General features: G+C 41.6%; 1 protein-coding gene across 4 annotated transcripts in view; it reads left to right on the top strand.

The window, feature by feature from the left end:
- The window catches only part of LOC130282215 (solute carrier family 22 member 15-like), a 418,635-nt gene that overhangs the window by 51,174 nt on the left and 346,162 nt on the right, over window positions 1-21,299 (top strand). For all 4 annotated transcript variants that reach the window (XM_056530237.1, XM_056530238.1, XM_056530240.1 and 1 more), the window contains exon 2: window positions 18,889-19,032. In XM_056530237.1, coding sequence (XP_056386212.1) covers window positions 18,889-19,032 — 144 coding nt within the window. The remainder of the gene's footprint in view (window positions 1-18,888; window positions 19,033-21,299) is intronic.

Consider the following 21,299-nt stretch of genomic DNA (forward strand, 5'->3'; position numbering starts at 1 on the left):
ATCGGGGTTTGATTGCTCCAAGCCTGAGCTACAGGCTTGAGCAATCGAGCCCCTATCTCGCTAATCCGTGCAAAGCCATGGCTTTGCAGGGATCAGCATAGGAGATCAGTGTTTTTTTTTTTTTTTTGCAGTGCTATTAGAGCTCTATCACTGCAAAAAAAAAGTGAAAAAAAAGTTAACAAAGGTCATTTAACCCCTTCCCTAATAAAAGTTTAAATCACCCCCCTCTTCCCATAAAAAAACCTGTAAATAAAAATAAAAAAATAACATATGTGGTATCGCCGCATGCGTAAATGTCCGAACTATAAAATTATATTATTAATTAAACCGCACGGTCAATGGCGTATGCGCAAAAAAATTCCAAAGTCCAAAATAGCGTATTTTTGGTCACTTTATATATCATAAAAAAAATGAATAAAAAGCGATCAAAAAGTCCGATCAACACAAAAATGATACCGATAAAAACTTCAGAACATGGCGCAAAAAATGATCCCTCATACCATCCCGTACGCGGAAAAAATAAAGTTGCAGGGGTCAGAAGATGACAATTTTAAACGTATACATTTTCCTGCATGTAGTTATGATTTTTTTTCAGAAGTGCGACAAAATCAAACCTATATAAGTAGGATATAATTTTTAGCGTATGGACCTACAGAATAAAGATAAGGTGTAATTTTGACCAAAATGCGTAGAAACGGAAGCCCCCAAAAGTTACAAAATGAAATTTTTCTTCAATTTTGTCACACAATGATTTTTTTTTTCCGTTTCGCCGTGGATTTTTTGGTAAAATGACTAATGTCACTGCAAAGTAGAATTGGTGGCGCAAAAAATAAGCCATCATATGGATTTTTAGGTGCAAAATTTTAAGTTATGATTTTTAGAAGGTGATGAGGAAAAAATGAAAATGCAAAAAATGGAAAAACGCTGAGTCCTTAAGGGGTTATGGACTCGGGAACAGGGGTGTACAGGTACGCCCTGCATCTCCAAGTGGTTAATTGGATTGAAAGTTTATAGTAGTGATTTAAAAAAGTAGTCCATGACAAACCTCCATCCTGTAAGGCTGGGTTCACGCTAGGGCTGCAGCTAAGGATTATTTTAATAATCGATTAGTTGTCGATTATTTTATCGATTTAATCGATTAATTGGAAAACACATCAACATGCCAAAAAAGGGGTTCAGCTGATTCTACTTAAAAAATAATGTACAATGGCCATATTAAAAGTTTCTAGCATTTGAATGAGCTGACCGGAGCAGATAGTGACTTCAGTCGGCTCATTTTTTCCCTATATCCGGTTTTGTGACCGGGCCTAAAACTGTAGTATACCATGGTTTTAGGTCCAGTCACAAAACCGCATACGGTGCAAAAATGAATCAACCGGAGTCACTATCTGACTCCGGTCGGCTCATTCAAATGAATGAGATGCGGGCAGGGTACAGGAGCTCCTGGTTTTTACTCCACCCACCCAACCGATTCCGATCCCCGTATTAACAAAACGTAGTGTGAACCCAGCCTAACACTGATCTGTCTCTGCCCTTTAACCACTTAAGGACACAGCCTATCTTGGCCTAAGAACACAGACAATTTTATTTTTTTATCTTCGTTTTTTCCTTCTTGCCTTCTAAAAATCTTAACTCTTCATCCACAGACCCATGTGAGGGCTTGTTTTTTTTTTTTGCAACCTACTGTCCTTTGTAATGACATCATTTTACCTTAAAGGGAACCAATCAGCTTATTTTAGCATATATAACGCTTAGCAATGTGTTATATATGCTAAAATTATTATTCTCACCATCCCCGGGGGACGTTTGTGCCCCCAGGGATGGTAAAGATATTAAGTTATATAGTCTCCCTGGCCGCCCGGCAGGTAGTCCCCTGGACGGGGACTTACACTTACTAGCTCCGGTCGCTGCGGCGCCGGCCCGATGGCTTGAATGACATCTCGCCTCATTGTTCTGCTCCCTAAGCAGACGGAGCAGAGCGATGACGCGAGCTGTCAATCAAGGCAAGGGGGTGCGGCCACAGTGACAGGGGACTACTTTCCAGGTGGCTGGGGGGATTTTATTACTTAATGTTTTCACCATCCCTGGGGGCAAAAACATCCCCAGGGATGGTGTGCATAATGATTTTAGCATATATAACGCGTTGCTAAGCGTTATAAATGCTTAGATATGCTGATTGGTTCCCTTTAACCCCTTAACGACTTTGGACGTACTGGTTTCGGTGGTACTTAATGCACCAGGACATTTACATCCTATACATGACTCAAGCATCCGATCGGTGCTCGCATCATGCATGGCGGGTCGCAGCTGCTATCAGCAGGGATTGCTATAAATAGTCCCCTATGGACTAATGCAATAATAGGGCGACCTAAAACATACAAATTTTGTTTAAAAAAGTTTGAGATTTTTTTTAAATTGGTACAGTAATAGAAAGTGGGTTACCATTGGTATCATTTTAGTCTTATTGACTCACAGAATATAAAGAAAATGTCATTTTTACTGTAAAGTGTTCTGCGTAAAAATGAAACCCTCCAAAATTAGCAAAATTGCGGTTTTCTTTTTAATTTCCCCACAAAATAAATAATTTTTGGTTTCACCATACATTTTATCGTAAAATTAGTGATGGCATTACAAAGTACAATTGGTCACGCAAAAAGCAAGCCTTAATATATGTCTGTGTATGGAAAAATAAAAAGTTCTGAGTTTTAGAAGGTGAGTAGAGATGAGCGAACTTACATTAAATTCGATTCGTCACGAACTTCTCGGCTCGGAAGTTGATGACATTAGTCTGCATAAATTAGTTCAGCTTTCAGGTGCTCCGGTGGGCTGTAAAAGGTGGATACAGTCCTAGGTAAGAGTCTTCTAGGACTGTATCCACCTTTTCCAGCCCACGGGAGAACCTGAAAGCTGAACTAATTTATGCAGACTAATGTCATCAACTTCCGAGCCGAGAAGTTCGTGACAAATTGAATTTACTGTAAGTTCGCTCATCTCTAAAGGTGAGGAGGAAAAAACAAAATCACAAAAATGAGCTTAGTCCTTAAGTGGATAATTTTCCTCCTTTTTAATGTATTTTATTCAAGTTGTAATTCAATAAAGACATTGTCAATTATTATACTCTTTGAGCAGCTCTGTTTTTCCATTTGTTATTTGTGTGTATGTGTATGTGTGTGTGTGTGTGTGTGTGTGTGTGTGTATATATATATATATATATATATACATATATTATACCGTATATACTTGAGTATTAGCCGTTCCGAATATAAGCCGAGGCCCTTAATTTCACCCCAAAATTGACTCGAGTATAAGCCTAGAGTGGGATATCATTCCCCTCCTCTGTCATCATCCCTACTCCCACAGTCATCATCCAGACCCCCCTCATCCCCCCATCACACAGATCCCCTTGCCCCCCATATCATTATCCAGGTCCCCCTCAGACCCCCCTCTCTTGTTCTCTACTCACCTCCCCAGTTGCAGCTCTGTCTGTCCTTCCCTAGCAGCCGTCCAATGTCGCTGCAGGGACCGTTCGACTTCTAGTGGGGAGGGTGAGCCGATTCGGACCTTCCATCTTGACCGAGAGGCCCTCTTCTCCGCTGCGGGCTGGCCCCGGACTAGTGACGCTGCATTGACGCCACTGCGAAGGGACGCCCCTCACGTCACAGACGTCTGCTGCGCATGGACGTCCCTGCACGGCGGTGTCAATGCAGGGTCACTAGTCCAGGGGCCGGCCCGGAGCGGAGAAGAGGGCCTCCTGGTCAAGATGGACGGCCCGGATCGGCTCACCCTCCCCACTGGAAGTCGGACGGTCCCTGCAGCATAGATGGGCGACGATGGACGGCCCTGCCTATCCCCTCGCCACCCCACCGGTATGCGTGCGATTTTTTTATTTTTATTCTTCCCATCATTCGAGTATAAGCTGAGGGGGACGTTTTTGGCACTAAAAATGGTGCTGAAAAACTCCGCTTATACTCGGGTATATACGGTGTGTGTGTGTGTGTGTGTGTATGTATATGTGTATATATATATATATATATATATATATATATTGATAGTTCAGACATTACTGCATGCGATGATGCCAAATATCTTTATAATATTTTTTTTACGTTTTTTGGAATATAATGGGAAAAAGGGGACATTAAAATTTTTATTGGGGGAGAGGCTTTTTCAAGTTATTTTCAACTTTTTTTTTACTATTTAAATTTTTTTTTTTACAGTTTTATAGTCCCCATAGGGGACAATTTACAGCAATCCTTAGATTGCAGATACTAAACAGTGCTATGCATAGGCATAGCACTGATCAGTATTATCGTCGATCTTATGCTCTGTTCTGCTCGATGTCAGACCAGAGCCAGAAGACGCCGGGATGACGGCCGAAGCAAGTAAGGGGACCTCCGGCCGTCATATTGGAAGATCAGATCTCTGTGATCCATTTTAATGACTGCATTGCCGCAGATGCCGAGATCTGTATTGATCGCATCATCTGAGGGGTTAATGGGGGACATACAATTTATATATATATATATATATATATATATATTATACACACAGTCATGGTAATTGTTGGCAGCCCTGAAATTTTTCAAGAAAGTGAATTATTTGTCACAGAAAAGGATTGCAGTAACACATGTTTTGCTATACACATGTTTATTCCCTTTGTGTGTATTGGAACTAAACCAAAAAAGGGAGGAAAAAAAGCAAATTGGACATATTGTCACACCAAACTCCAAAAATGGGCTTTACAAAATTATTGGCACTCTTAATTTAATATTTGGTTGCACACCCTTTGGAAACAAATTACTGAAATCAGTCGCTTCCTATAACCATCAATAAGCTTCTTAAACCTCTCAGCCAGAATGTTGGGCCACTCTTCCTTTGCAAACTGCTCCAGGTCTCTCTTATTGGAAGGCGCCTTTTCCTACCAGCATTTGTAAGATCTCTCCACATGTGTTCAATGGCATTTAGATCTGGACTCATTGCTCGACACTTTAGAACTCTCCAGTGCTTTATTGCCATCCATTTCTGGGAGCTTTTTGACATATGTTTGGGGTCATTGTCCTGCTGGAAGACCCAAGATCTCTGATGCAAACCCAGCTTTCTGACACTGGGCTGTAGAGTGCGACCCAAAATCCATTGGTAATCCTCAGATTTCATGATGCCTTGCACACATTCAAGGCACCCAGTGCCAGAGGCAACAAAACAACCCCAAAACATCATTGAACCTCCACCATATTTCACTGTAGGTACTGTGTTCTTTTCTTTGTAGGCCTTATTCCGTAAACAGTAGAATGATGTGCTTTACCAAAAAGCTCTATCTTGGTCTCATCTGTTTTCCCCAGAAGTTTTTTTTACTTACTCAAGTTCATTTTGGCAAAATGTAGTCTTTTTATTTTTTTTTATTTCTCTGTGTCAGCACTGGGGTCCTCCTGGGTTTCCTGCCGTAGCGTTTCATTTCATTTAAATGTCGACGGATAGTTCGTGCTGACACTGATGCTCCCTGAGCCTGCAGGACAGCTTGAATATCTTTTGGAACTTATTTGGGGCTGCTTATCCACCATCTGGACTATCCTGTGTTGACACCTTTCATCAATTATTCTCTTCCGTCCATGCCCGGGGAGATTAGCTACAGTGCCGTGGGTTGCAAACTTCTTGATAATGTTGCGCACTTTGGACAAAGGCAAATCTAGATCTCTGGAGATGGACTTGTAACCTCGAAATTGTTGATATTTTTCTCCTCAGACAGTTCTCTTATCCTATTTCTGTTGTCCATACTTTAATGTGGCACAGACAGACACACAATGCAAAGACTAAGTGAACTTCTCCCCTTTCGGGTGTGATTTTTATATTGCCCACACCTGTTACTTTCCCCGGGTGAGTTTAAAGGAGCATCACATGCTTGAAACAATCTTATTTTTCCACAATTTTTAAAGGGTGACAATAATTTTGTCCAGCCCATTTTTGTAGTTGGCTGTGACATTATGTCCAATTTGCTTTCTCTCCTCCCTTTTTTGGTTTAGTTCTAATACACACAAAGGGAATAAACATGTGTATAGCAAAACATGTGTTACTGCAATCCCTTTATGTGAGAAATACTTCAGTTTTAGGAAAATTTCAGGGGTTCCAACATTTATACAGCCATGACTGTGTATGTTCTTCAAAATTGTTAATTACCGCATTTACTTCATTTTGTTTGAGGGATGTTTTATGAATTCAGAATATCCAAGTGTTAAACAAACATATTTTATTTTTATTATATACCGTATTTATTTTGGGGGAGTATTTGCAATGAAGTAAAAAGCTGGGTGATCATTCACCAGGTGTGGGAATTATTTTTGCCAAAGGTTGTACAGTAAGTTTGTCCACATGTTTCAGATATAGTAGTGTGTGTGTGTGTGTGTATATGTATATAAAAGGGAGCTGGGCTTTTTAGAAGCAGAAATCTGTGATGATGCCCCCTCTTGCTTGTATAATACTGGCCTAGACAGTTTTCCCATTTATTCTTATATTGTTACATAAGGTGAATAAAAAGCATCCTACTTTCCTGTAGCTGTAATGTGTTCATTTATTCCTCACTTCCCTCCTTCTCTAGCTGTCTGGTAGCCTGAATAAGTTTGGTAATGTGTGTGGATTACATAGGCTGTTTCCATCATGATACATTTATCCAGTTTACTCGATGGGATAATGGAAAAGAATGATGTGAAGGTAACAGCTAGTTGATATGTGCTCACAACCTCTTTTTTTTTTTTTCCTGCCCAGTGGAAATTTCCAGCCGTGAATACTGTCAGTTTTATATCTTTGGGGACGTAATGCTGAAACCTCAAGGGAGTACTACAGCTGAACATGAAGGTCTGCTCTATAATCTAGATAAAATGGGAAAAAAATAAAATCCTGCAGAGGACCAGTTAGTTTAAAGCAAGGATCAAAACGCCTGTTGTGTCTGACAGTGCGGCTCTGTTTGTGGAACCGTTTATGGGAAGTTTTATTTCTGAGTTGCAAAAAAACAGAGTGTAAGATAAAGCTTTATGGCTGGTATCTGTGCTGTTCAATTTGCGGCCCATTAAATGCTATACCTGCTTTTATGAATAGCCCTGCTGTATCTAATGTATCCCATAATTGAATACTCCTTATGGCTTCACTGCTTTTGCGATCTGTTACACTTTCTTCGTTAATGGCACCGTGTATAGTTTATGCTTGTGTGGCTCACCATCCCAGCACTACAGGAGTCAAGTTTGTCTTTCATTTTGTTTGTCAAAATAAAATAAAAGGGCAACATTTTTAAGTCGTAGATCAACCTTTCCATAACTCCAAAGACTTTTATACAAAGGGCCACGTGCAAGTTCTTTCTTCCCTTCATTCTTTTCGATAAAGGAAGCAGTGAGTTTGAATCTGCAAACTCCCCTTCTTCTGATATTTAAGGTCTTCTATGGTTATGCCTTAAATGCAAGGGATACATACTTGTTTGCAGTACTAAGCAGTACTAACTTTTTTGTTTGTGACATTTTTCACCCTTTAGTAGTGTTTATTTGGTTCAGTAGCATTCCTTTTTTTTTTTTTTTTTTTGTAAATGCATAACTTGGCATTTTTTCACCCAATTGAAAAAAAATTTGGTCCTTTTTTTCTGGCATCTGGGACTGTACGTCTGAGAGTCGAAAAGCTGTTTAAGTCCTATGACAGCTGTGTCCTGCCCTTATTTCCTAGAATTAGATTTCTGAATATAAAATGCCTCTGCAATAATCCTAAAATCTGTATGACCAGTATTTCTGGTGCCTAGTGGGCTGGTTCTCTATTCTACCGCTATTACTTTTGTGATACATGTGTGAGTGGAGCTGCAGCTTACTAGTCATTCCATTTTTCACAATCTCTCTGTATTACGTGACCTCTGACACCGTACAGTACAGCGGTAGCCTATAATGTAATCATTTGTGCCGCAGAAGCTCATTATGTAAATAGGTTCATTGTTAATTGATTATCTGAAGATCAGAGGTGACACTCTAATCTGGACTGTTTATTCCCAAAGTCTCGTAAATGTCATGTATAAAATTGTATTGAAAGGATTATTAATGATCTTGATAATGAAGGTCAACCCTCTTCATGTAGATTGAGGTATGTATTGTAATGATACACGTCCATGGCTAAATTAATATTTACAGTATGTGTATCTACTTTCAGCCTCATTGTTATATTTAATCCATTCATTGTTAGGGACCAGTAGCTATGCACTGTAATTCTAAAGCATTTAGGACACCCCATTATAAATCTATAGTTATTAACATGTAGTTGGTCCTTTTTAAGGGGGGACCATGTTGATGGTGGGGCCTCACGACAAACACATACTACCACATTGCGCCAAATACTGCTTAACAGCACCCATATTACTTCAAATAGCTCCAACCAAATACCAGTGACAAACCAACACACCTCAGTGAAGCAATAAATAGTTCTCCACCAGCAACAAACCAACACGGCAGTGCAGCAATGCATACTTTTTAACCTGTAGTAAATCAGCACCACAGTCCAGCAAAAAGTACTTTTCCACCAGCTACAAGCCAACAGAATAGTGCACTCCTGTTCCCTTTCCAGCCCCTCTACCCACATGTCAGTTTTCACCCCTGCCTTCCCCTCCCCTACTAATAGCAGCACTGACCCCATCAGCACCTCTTTAGTGGAATTTACCCTCTCCCACAGCACCCCCCCCCCCAGCCCCAACATCTGTTTCAGAGGAACCCCCTAGCAGAGGGATTCCCCACATCTGCACATGTGAAAGTAGACAGGTTTTCCCTTGGAATCAATAAACCAGACTGCCCAGGAGATGCTGGAAGTGAAGGAGGAGGGCCAGCAGCTCAACTTACCAATGTTGTACCTCCTCAGCAGTTCCCTTGCAACCTTCACACTCATCTGTACTGCACCCTACTTGAAGGACCTGTTAGCTGATGGTCAATAGACTATAATATTATTGTCGGTCATTTACCCTTGCTAAACATGGAGCCTACATTGATACTTTTTTTCCCACACTGTAGAGGCTGCAGTATTTAGTCAGCCACCAATTGTGCAAGTTCTCACACTTAAAAAGATGAGAGGCCTATCATTTTCATCATGGTATACTCAACTATGAGAGACATAATGAGAAAAAAAATCCATAAAATCACATTGTCTGATTTTTAAAGAATTTATTTGCAAATTATGGTGGAAAATACCCATTTGGTCACCTACAAACAAGCAAGATTTCTGGCTCTCACAGACCTGTAACTTCTTCTTTTAAGAGTCTCCTCTGTCCTCCACTCATTACCTGTATTAATGGCACCTGTTTAAACTTGTTATCCGTATAAAAGACACCTATCCACAACCTCAAACAGTCACACTCCAAGCTCCACTATGGCCAAGACCAAAGAGCTGTTGAAGGACACCAGAAACAAAATTGTAGACCTGCACCAGACTGCAAAGACTGAATCTGCAGTAGTCAAGCAGCTTGGTGTGAAGAAATCAACTGTGGGAGAAATTATTAGAAAATGGAAGGCATAAGCTCCCTCGATCTCGGGCTCCACACAAGATCTCACCCCGTGGTGTTAAAATTATCACAAGAAAGGTGAGCAAAAATTCCAGAACCTAACGGGGGACCTAGTGAATGACCTGCAGAGAGCTACGCCACTAGGAACTCAAATCATGCAGTGCCAGACATGTTCCCCTGCTTAAGCCAGTACATGTCTGGGCCGGTCTGAAGTTTGCTAGAGAGCATTTGGATGATCCAGAAGAGTAATTAGGAGAAGGTCATATGGTCAGATGAAGCCAAAGTAGAATTTTTTGGTAAAAACTCAACTTGTCTTGTTTGGAGGAGAAATAATGCTGAGTTGCATCCAAAGAACACCATACCTACTGTGAAGCATGGGGGAGGAAACATCATGCTTTGGCGCTATTTTTCTGCTAAGGGACCAGGACGACTGATCTGTGTAAAGGAAAGAATGAATGGGGCCATGTATCGTGAGATTTTTAGTGAAAACCTCCTTCCATCAGCAAGGGCATTGAAGATGAAACGTGGCTGGGTCTTTCAGCATGACAATGATCTCAATCACACTGCCCGGCCAAAGAAGGAGTGGCTTTGTAAAAACCATTTCAAGGTCCTGGAGTGGCCTAGCCAGTCTCCAGATGTAAACACCATAGAAAACCTATGGAGGGAGTCAAAAGTCTGTGTTACCAGCAACAGTGTGTGAAAACCTTGTGAAGACTTACAGAAAACGTTTGACCTCTGTCATTGCCAACAAAGGATATATAACAAAGTTTTTATGACCAAATACTTATTTTCCACCATAATTTGCAAATAAATTCTTTAAAAACCAGACAAAGTGATTTTATGGATTTTTTTTTTTCTCATTATGTCTCTCATAGTTGAAGTATACCTATGATGAAAATTACAGGCCTCTCTCATCTTTTTAAGTGGAGAACTTGCACAATTGATGGCTGACTAAATACTTTTTTGCACTACTGTACTTTAGAGTCTCTACTGTGTGTCGATGTCCAACACAGGCGAGGACCCACCGCCTCACCATTGTGCCAAACCTCACAGTTTGACTCATGCTGTTTTACACCACTTCATCTGATGTTTGGCATTGTGCTTAGTGATATAAGACTTGTAGCTGCTTGACTATAGAAACCAATTTCCTGAAGCTCCTGATCAAAGTATAGGTGATATGTCAACAATATGGATGCCAGTACTTTCTTAGCTTCTTAATGTCTGCTAATACACCTTTTTATGGCTGTCATTAAATTGGTATTTCCATCTCCTACTTCACATTTCAAGTTATTGAACATGCAAAGTTAATCACCTTTGCAAAACATATTAGCAAACGTGCCACCTTTTCATGTTGTTTGCTGCTCTTTTCTCGGTTACCGACCACCACTCCGCTCTGAAACCAGTTGCTGGCCTGCTGACTTTACCCCCCCTCCAGAGAGCTGTGTGGCTGGTATCACGATTCAGATGCACGCTGGCTCCCCTGGCTGGACACCTTCTGTGTCAGAAAGCATTAATGGTGGCTCCAGGCACAGTACAGAAGCCCTAGAACTGCCTGTGATTTATGCAATGAGCACATAGCGCTCACGTGAAAGCTGGGGCAAGGAGAGGGGTGGGGAGACATGCTCTTTATTCTATGGGTCAGTATGATTCCAGTGATACTAAACTTAAATAATTTTTGTTTTATGGTTAAAATGTTTTTGAAGACATGAAAAAGAAAAAAAAAACTTTGTTCATTATCATGTTCTCACCCCTACAATTTTTTTTATTTTTCAATTTTCGGAATTGTGTTAAGGTTTGTTTTTTACGCCATGATTTTTTGATCACTTTTTTATTCCTTTTTTATATTTTGGATGTAATGCAACCAAAAATCAGCAACTTTGGTGTTTGGAATTTTTTGTGTTTACTTTGTGACCATATGGGATCAGGAATGTAATAGTTTGGACAATAACAAACATGGTGATACCAAATATGTGTATGAGGAAAAAAAAAAAAATATATATATATATATATATATATATATGTGTGTGTGTGTGTATGTGTATATATATATATATATATATATATATACATACATTATTTTTTTTGCACAATTTTTGCCCCCCCCCCCCCCCCCCCCCAGGAGCCTATCATAAGCCATTATTAGATGGCTTCCATAGATCAATGCAGGGACCACTAGACACCAGGGAATAGCAGCATTTAATGTTGAAATGCTGTGATCTGTATAGATCACTGTATTCATCCAGTTAAATCATGGACATCGGCTCTATCTCTGATGTCCGTTATTACCGGCTGATGTCAGCAACGGGCATCTTCCGGCTATGACGCAGTACTGAATTACATATGTCATGGGTTGGGAAGGGATTAAAGGGTAGCTCCCACCATCATGTTTTTTTTTTTTTCTGTCCCTGCCTATTGCCCTTCTATCCCTAACACCCTCCCTGCCTTTATTTTATTTTTTTTACTATTTTAAAAATGGCATTTAGTCTGCCTGGTAGTGTGCTCACTACCAGGCAGACTTCCCCAGCAGGCACCACGTCACTGATGCCTGCTGGGGCCCAACTTCCGCCCTTTGTTCTCCTAACAGGGTGCCTCCAGCTGTTTCCCCACTACAACTCCCAGCTTGCCCTGACATCTATTGGCTGTCAGGGCATACTGGGAGTTGTAGTGGGGAAAGAACTGGAGGCACACCGTGATGGCCGCACATCCCGCTCCCGCCGCGCAGCCCGCAACCCCCCTGGCCCCGCTGCGCCACACAACCCACTACCCTTCCTCCTCTACCCCTGCAAAAGCATTCAGAACAGACACAACAGAGATAATCTTACCTGTCGCCGGGAGCCAGGGCCTGCCAGGGAGCCTGCGCGCGTCCTCTTCCTTCAAAACGCTCGCTCCTGCCTGTCTGAATGACAGGCGGGAGCGAGCACCGCAGTGAATGAATTCCGACTCGTTGCCAGGCTTCAACGAGTCGAAATTCATTAGTGACGTCACTTTAGAATGTATTCGGCCACTAGGAGGGCGACACCTAGTGGCCGAATTTAAAAGTGATTTTAAACTGTTTTAAAATCACTTTTTTAAATTAAAGTATATTAGAGATATGTTATAGTACTTAAGTACTACAACATATCCATTTTTTTATTTCATGACAGTGCCCATTAAAGGTGCTTTGTTCTTGAGTGTCGTGCTTCTACAACGCTCTAGAATACTGTCTGTACGGTATATCTTAAAGTCATGGCCCAGTGCTTAACTGTTGGTCAACCAGACAAGTATGCAGAGACCACCTCTTTGACACATTGTTTGCCCGAAAAAGGAGACACAAAACCTATGTTAATAACTTATTTAAAAGTGTTCTTCGGTGGAAAAAAGTTTTCAAATCAACTGGTACCATAAATTTAAAAAGACTTGTAAATTACCCCTTTTAAAAAATATTAATCCTTCTAGTACTTATCAGCTGCTGTATGCTCCACAGGAAGTTCTGTAGTTTTTATAAGTCTGACCACTGTGCTCTCTTCTGACACCATTGTCCGTGCCAGGAACTGTCCAGAGCAGGATCGGTGGTCTATGGGGGTTTGCTTTTACTCTGGAGAGTTCCTGACACGGATAGAGGTGTCAGCAGAGAGCACTGTGGTCAAACTGGAACAAACTATACAACTTCCTGTGGAGCATTCAGCAACTGATAAGTACTGGAAGGATTAAGATTTTTAAATAGAAGTAATTTACAAATCTGTTTAACTTTTTGGAACCAGTTGATTTGAAAACATTTGTTTTCCATGGGAGTACCCATTTAAAAGGTTATAGCCATTAAACCAGTATATGCAAAAACTAAAAAATTGTAACTGGTCATTAAGGCTGAGAATTCATATTGGGGAAGGTGATTGCACTGATCCTGACAAAAGCTCACGGATTCACTGTGTTCATTGCCTGAATTAATTTTAGATGCTTAAATCTTACATAATTATTGAATCTTAGTACAATTTCTATAAGAATGAATATTGTTTTATGCCAGTCCCCTAAATTATCATGAAACAATTTAGCAGACATAAACCTCAGTCCTTAATTTCCACTCTCTGGCCCAGGAACGTTCTAGTTATCCTATTGCTGGGTGGCTGAGCTCATAAGTGCAATTATTAGTATGCTATGTGTAGAGGCATTGTATTGTCTGATGGGATAATGTGAATGTGACATGATTTTTGGGCAGTGGCAGGCTAGTAGACCTGATATGTTTAAGAGATGAACACTTATTCCTCCAGAACATGTTCAGCACTATAAAATTAATGCCAATCAATTTTTTATAAGACATTGATCAGGAGAAATAAATTCACGTTCTGCAAAGAAGTTGGCTGAAAATTAGACTGGCGGCACTAAATGGGATATTCTAAGCTGTTGGAAAGGCATCTGCCAGAGTGGAAATACCTTACATTACAGGAGCACTAATCCTAAAATTCTAATTATTTTTATGAAACAATTGCTTGCTGCATTCCCATGGGGATCTTTTATATGTAACAGATTTGTGGCATGAAAGGATGTAGAATACAGAGAAAGTCTGCTTAATCCTGCATTTGTGGGAGCTGACTAGTATCTGATTATAAATCTGTTTTTCCTTCTTTTTTTACCACGAGCAAAAAAAGAAATACAATTACCCTTACATATAACTGGACTGCTATTTCTATATCTATTTTTCACATCTTTGTGTCTATATTCAATATCTATGCAATATACACCCCACACACCGGACATGAAAAACCTAAGCTAATTATGATGGCACCTGACAAGGGGTGAGATAAATTAGGCAAGAAGTAAACAGTCAGTTTTTGGAGTTGGTGTGATGGGTGACTTGGACAACAGACAAATTTGTAATGGCTAAATGACTGGATCAGGGCATCTCCAAAACATCTTCTTGGGTTTTCTCGATATTAAGTGGTTAGTACCTACCGAAAGGGGTGTTCAAAGGTCAACCAGAGAGAACTTACAAAAGATTCATTTGTTTCTCAGCCTGTTTGGACCAATGATACAGAAGATCTATACTGGCAGAAAACTGATCATAAAGTTAAAGGAAAACTCCTGTACCTATGGGTACAGGTGGGTAATGTGGGTGACACTGATGACAACCATACTTACCTGCCCATGTCTTACCTGTCCCTGTGTGTCTGTGGTCCCGTTGTCCCAGAACGGACCATATCAGGTTTTGTCTGCCACGGTTTTCATTCCAGGAATAAAACTGATAGAGTAAAAATAAGCCAACCGGAGACACTATCTGACTCTGTACGGCTCACTCAGTTGAATGGGGTGCGCCATGGGTCCGGCGGGAATACGACGGCCTTCGGTTTTTAAATTCTCCTGCCGGATCCCAAAAACTTGATGTAAATGCACTATCCGATCCTTGCTTGCAGTCATTCAATGAGAACCTTGATTTATGTTTTATTTTTGCTTTTTTTTTTTGCTTCTGGTACATAAAAATATGACTGTGATGTACTGTACTGCAAGGGCGTAGACATACGAATATAATCTGTGCCCGTAAGTGGCACTGCACTGCTCTCTCTGGGGCCAGCCCTGAAGCTCCCATTGACTTCAATGGGAGCTTCATCACATAACCACATGCAAAGAAGGGGCATGTCACTTCTTTTTTTTTTTTTGTGCAGTTCATATTCTCCCTTTGAAGTAAGTGGGAGCATGGTTTTTAAAGGTGACACTGCATGGTCTCTGCACCAATAACCACTCAGTTATAAGCCGTGTGAACATGTCCCAACAAGCCTGTGTGCACCTGTATAATCTTAATATGACCAGGTTTTTATTTTATGGAAGTAAACAATGAAGGTTGTAATAGGGCTGGGCGGTATACCGGTTCATACCGAATACCGACATTTTTCCCTGCACGATATAAATTTTTCCTATACCACAATACCGGTTGGGCCCCTCCCCCCATCGGATGAATTAATTATCACCTGCCCATGAGTTGCGGTGGCGCTTTAAATGAATGACTTGCGGGCCATGGCGCTTTAAATATATGACTTGCGGCACCAGGATAGTGCAGGAGAAAATATCTGACAGTTTTCCTTTAATCGTTTCCAGCGCCACGGCCGCATCTCATTAATTTAAAGCCCCGGCGGCCCGCATTTCAATAATTTAAAGCACCGCGCCCCGCATTGGGGTTGAGGTTTAGAGAAATATAGCAGCACCTGGGGGTCATGTGATTAGTTCCTCGGAAATACCGTGGAACCGCCATAACTTGCAAAAATACCATGATGTGCATTTTTGGTCATACTGCCCAGCCAACCGTGAGTAATAGTTACCAGAGATCTTGACAACTGTAAAGATCATATCATTTTAAATTACACAACCTTAACTTGCTAAAACTTTAAGTTGTCTTTTATATTTTCTTAGTAGATATGTGATTTTGAAAAGCAGGCATTGTCGTGTAAAGCCAGCCTCATAGAATATTAGTATATTTCCATATACTGATAATGGGAGTCATTACTGGCTCTAATGTGCTGCTTTTAGTTTTGAAGTTTTAAGACTGGCTTATTGTACATTATGTTTTGTACATATCAATGTAGGAGGCTATTTAAATGTGTGCACCTTCCAATAAATTCTTGTCTTGGCTTGTACACAGTGAGCCGCCTTTACTTGTAAGTGCGGGTTAACCACAAGTCATAGGCCGGCTCGTGAAGCCCGTTCCTTCCAGCTGTGCGCTAATCTTCAGAACAAGCGCCTCTAATTGATACCAGAATAATTGTGACTCATCGCTTGACTCCTAGATCCAAGTTCACGTCTTCTAGTGTCTTCCCTGCTCACATTAATCGGTTCCATTATGAACAAGGCAGGAAGGTTAACAGCTCTTCCTTGAAAAGAGTATGGTACTGATCCACTTGATGTTCACAAAACTGTTTTTAATCAGTTTTTTTTGTAAAGAGATTTGCCACTTTATTTCATTACTTATTGCTGGAAATATCTACACAGTGACTGTCAGCCCTGGTTGCCCGAAATAGCCATGGTATCCATCTGAGGACTGCTAACTGTCTTATCACTTTTAATTGTAGACTGTGGAGACACAGAAACAGATAAGCCAGCATAGAACCTTTGGTACAGCTTTACCTTCTGCCAATGAAAAAAATAAAAAAAATAAAGTTAAAGGCCATCTGCAGCAAAAGACAACTTATCCCCTATCCACAGGATAGGAGATAAGTGTCTGTTCGCAAGTGGGGGGGGGGGGGGGGGTCCGACCGCTAGAACCCCTGCCATCTCCTGCACGTGGCCACGGCTTTCCCATGCAGGAGGCGTGCCGGCCGCATCGTGTTGTCGTGGCAGACTTGCCTTCTCCATGTATCTCTATGGGAGAGTAGGGGATGCAGCGTTCGTGCCTCCCTGCCTCTCCCATAGAACTGTATGGGGAGGTAGAGCGTACCTTCGACCTCAGAGAGGTGGACGCTACGCGCATTAGCCGCTCACAAACAGCGGCAATGTGGGGGCCCCATTTGGGAGATCGTAGTGGGTCCCAGCGGTCAGACCCCCCCCCCCCCCCCCGTGATCAGACACTTATCCCTTATCCTGTGGATAGGGGATAAGTTGTCTTTTGCTGCAGATGTCCTTTAATACTCTTGAAAGGCATGAATGAAAATAACTAGATACACTGTTGCTAAAAATTGTTGCTTTGGTAAGGGGTTAAATGCATCTGAAATCTGGGGAATGAAGATGAAGACGCTAACTTGACTGTTGTAACATGTTCTGTTTTTCAGGTCACATTCTGTAGAGTTTTAATTGGCTGCCAAAATTAACAGGATTTTTTATGCTTAATCAGTTTATTTCAATCCAAATTAAATGTGTGACATTTCTAGCAAAAATACAACTAATTATTATGGGAAAGCACATCAGAGGAATAACTTTTCTTCTCCATTTTCTCTGTTAGATATGTGTGTATGTATCAGCACCCCCCTTGATAAACTTATACAGTGGTCCCTCAACATATGATATTAATTGGTTCCAGGAGAACCATCATATGTTGAAACCATCATATGTCGAGTACATATGTCTATGTAAAAATGGTAATTGGTTCTGGGGCCTCGGAACCATTGTATGTTGAATACATATCTCTATGGGAAACTGCTAATTGATTCTGGGATGACCATTGTATGTGGAGTGTATGGGGAGTGTTTAACAAACCAGGGTGCCTCCATCTGTTGCACAACTACAACTCCCAGCATGCATGTACAGCCATTGACTGTCTGGGCATGCTGGGAGTTATAGTTTTGCAACAGCTGGAGGCACACTGATAGGGAAACATTGATGTATGGGGTGTATAGTGTGTATATGTATTGTATAGTGTGTATATGTGTGACATCGCATACAGTACTGTACAGTTCTTTAAATACCTTCAGGGGAGACAGAATGTCCTCCATTACGATCCTGCCGACTACAGCTCTATAGGAAAGGAAGGGTAGGGCAGCCAGCAGCTCATTGGATGCCTGCAGCAAGATGCTACAGGCTATTGGCTATAGCTGCACATGGGTGGGGGGGGGGGGGGGGGCTTACACGGAGCTCACAGTGGAAGCCTGCGTGAGTTAGCAGGACAGCATGTGAATAACAGGAGGCAGAACGGGGCACACGGGATGGACCCGACACACAGCAGCATCATATGTCGATGCTGCCTTCAACATACGATGGGCTCTGAGAGGCCATCATATGTTGAAATGATCATATGTCGGGGCCATCATAAGTCAGGGGGTCACTGTATATGCACACCATTTTTAAAGTGTACTTTAAACCTGTATGGTTTTGTTAAATAAAAACTTCAGAGAGGTTACAAGGTGAATTTGGAGCTCTCATTTCTGTTAAGTCCTCTTAATGGTGCACAGCTATTTTTCGTTTTCTCCATATAAAGGGGTGGGACTAGAGCAGGGTTGTGTGCAAGCAATTGCTGACAGATTACCGGTACACAGTCCAGATTTTCTTTCCCCTCCCTGTGCAGAGCACCAGCTAAGCCCTGTCCCTACTCCCTACCTGTTTTCTGTTTTTGTCTCTTTGGTCACTGTCAAAAATTTCCTTTCATTTGTTCGCCTGGAACAAATGAAAGGAAATTGTTTGACAGTGACCATTTAATGGAATCTGTCAGCACTGTATCATGCTTAGAGGGACAAAACAAATGATACCTGGCTCTTATGGCTGTATGCAAAGTTATTAAATCATGTTTTCCATCCAAGCTCACGTGTTATAGAGACTAGAGTGGTAAGCTGCAGGATGCACACCTCCTCCGTTTCTCACAAACAGAAAATATCTCTCGATTCTGTCACCTTCCTTTAATACTGCTTAATTGAGACTTCAGAAAGTTCCAAATTACTTTTGGAGTGGTACATGGTGCAAGTAAGAGTGCTAACTGTTTTTATTGTTACTTATAGGTTTACGTGGCTTGTCAGTCCATGCTGATTGTCATTGTGGGAGCCATTCCTGAATATCACATTGACATAGAAGCTGAATCTGCTGACAGAGACATTATAAAACTTGTTCGCTTTTCTGACAATTTCACTTCTATAGTATCAGAGGCAAGTATTATTCATTTCATCATGTAGTTCAGAAATTGAATTAACATTTCATAACTTTACTAACCATATTTTAAAATTTTTTCCAGGTTTTAAAATTAAGACCAGGCTGAAACATTATAATAATGTGGCTAAAATTTGCACCACTACTATACCCTTTTACTATTATAACGTCAGGGTAATAAAAGTTAAAAACTGCGATTGCGTTTTTTAGGATCCGTCACTAGATGGAGTGTCATTTAGGGTGCATTAACACTGCATTGTAGGAGGTATACCTAGAGAGGTTTCCCTGGTTTAATCATACAGTCAGACGCCCATAGACTTTATGAAGAAATGTATACTGAATTTTTTTTTTTTTTTTTAATGGATGCTTTAGTATAGAACACAATCTATAGCATTTTTATTATTTCAAAAAAAGTAATCTTTATGATGGATGCCAAAAATTTCTCCATTGGGTGAATGGGGACCTAGAGATGCATTTAACATATACATTGGTAAATGTTCCTAGACAAAAGAAGAACGTTCATTGCAATCACAGTGTAAAGTACTCAAAAGTGTGCATACACAATAAACATGAAGCTGGCAGCATAATGTAAGATATCAATGCCCTATCCATAGGACAAGCCACTAAGGTTTTAAGTCTTAGAAAACCCACAAAGGGGTTGTCTAATGAAAGACAAGTCATCCCCAATCCACATGATAGCGGTTAAATGTCTGATCATTGGGGTCAGACCATTGGGTATGACCTCTAGAACAGCCCTGGAGCTGCAGACACAATGTCATCCATTAATTTCTATAGGAGCACCAGATATACCAGAGTAGTTTTTGATGCATTCTTTTGAGCAAAAACCAGAAGTGGATCCTGCAGGGAGGAGAAGTGGAAGTTCTTTCTTTATATTGCCCATTCCTTTTAAGAGGAAACTGACAGTAGGGTCGATGCAGCTGTGAACATTGCTAAGAGAGCCATGGGAATGCTCCAATCCATAGTTTCTCTCAATTAACATATTTACATTTTGTTGAATAACTCACCTGCTTTATTGGATCACCCGCACTTTAAACCTATATATTCAGCTTAGTGTGGGTGAGCTTCCTGTCAGATAACTTTTAAATCCACTACCAATTATGGATCACGGATATCATGGATCATGCATGAATACCTGCATTGTTAAAAAAAAAAAAAAAAGTAAATTCCTAAAACCACCTTAAATATCATGAAATAATGTTTCTAGGATGTTGGTATCATCCAGTGTAGCAAAATCCAGTCGGTAACCGCACGGCACGTATATACTGCAAGAATCGAAAGTTGTACATTGTTTAAAGGGATACTCTGCCCCTAGACATCTTATCCCTTATCCAAAGGACCCCCCCCCCAATCTACCTGCAGCACCCAAAATTCGTTTAGAACGTCGGCTGCGGCACCAGAGGCCCGTGACGTCATGGTCATGCCCCCTCGTGATGGCCCTCTTCAATAGACTTGCATTGAGAGGGAGGGGATGATGTCAAGAGGGGCGCGTGGCCGTAACATCACCCCCGCCAGTCATCGCCAGTCATCCGTCACGGAGCAGCGGGACCCCCGTGACCAGGCATCTTATCCCCTATCCTTTTGGATATGGGAAAAGATTTCTAGGGGTGGAGTACCCCTTTAACCCCTTAAGGACGCCGGGCATATCCATACACCCCTTGTTTCAAAGTCTTTAAGGACTGAGGGCGTATGGGTACGCCCATGGGAATTCCGGTCCTTGCCGGGCAGGGACCGGACCAGGGTGACTGCTGATATCTATCAGCAGACACCCCGTGCAAACCACTGGGGGTCCTGAGACCACCCCATGTCGGCGATCGCCAGCCAATTCACCCTTACCCAGCAGGAGTGAGGTGGCACAGGTGCCGCCTCACGATCACGTGATTGATCGGTCGGAACGACCAACCATTCACAACCCTGCTGGGCGGTGATCGGGACAGCGATCATGGCGGCAATCAGGGTCGGCGGGGGTCTCCTACCTTTCCGGGGTCCCCTCTGGTGCGGTGGCGGCGACAGGAGCAGCAGGATCGGTGGCAGCAGCGGTGGTGGTCCCGGCGGAAGAATACAGCAGGAGGTGAGGCTTGTTCACCTCCTGCTGTTGCTTAGAAAGAACTCTCAGCATGCAAAGCCAAAGGGCATGCTGGGAGTTGTAGTTTTGCAACAGCTGGCATTACAACTACAACTCCCAGCATGCCCTTTGGTAGTCTGTGCATGCTGGGGGTTGTAGTTATGCAACAGTTGGAGGCACATT

The sequence above is a fragment of the Hyla sarda genome, chromosome 7, assembly GCF_029499605.1.
Source record: "Hyla sarda isolate aHylSar1 chromosome 7, aHylSar1.hap1, whole genome shotgun sequence".
NCBI lineage: Eukaryota > Metazoa > Chordata > Amphibia > Anura > Hylidae > Hyla > Hyla sarda.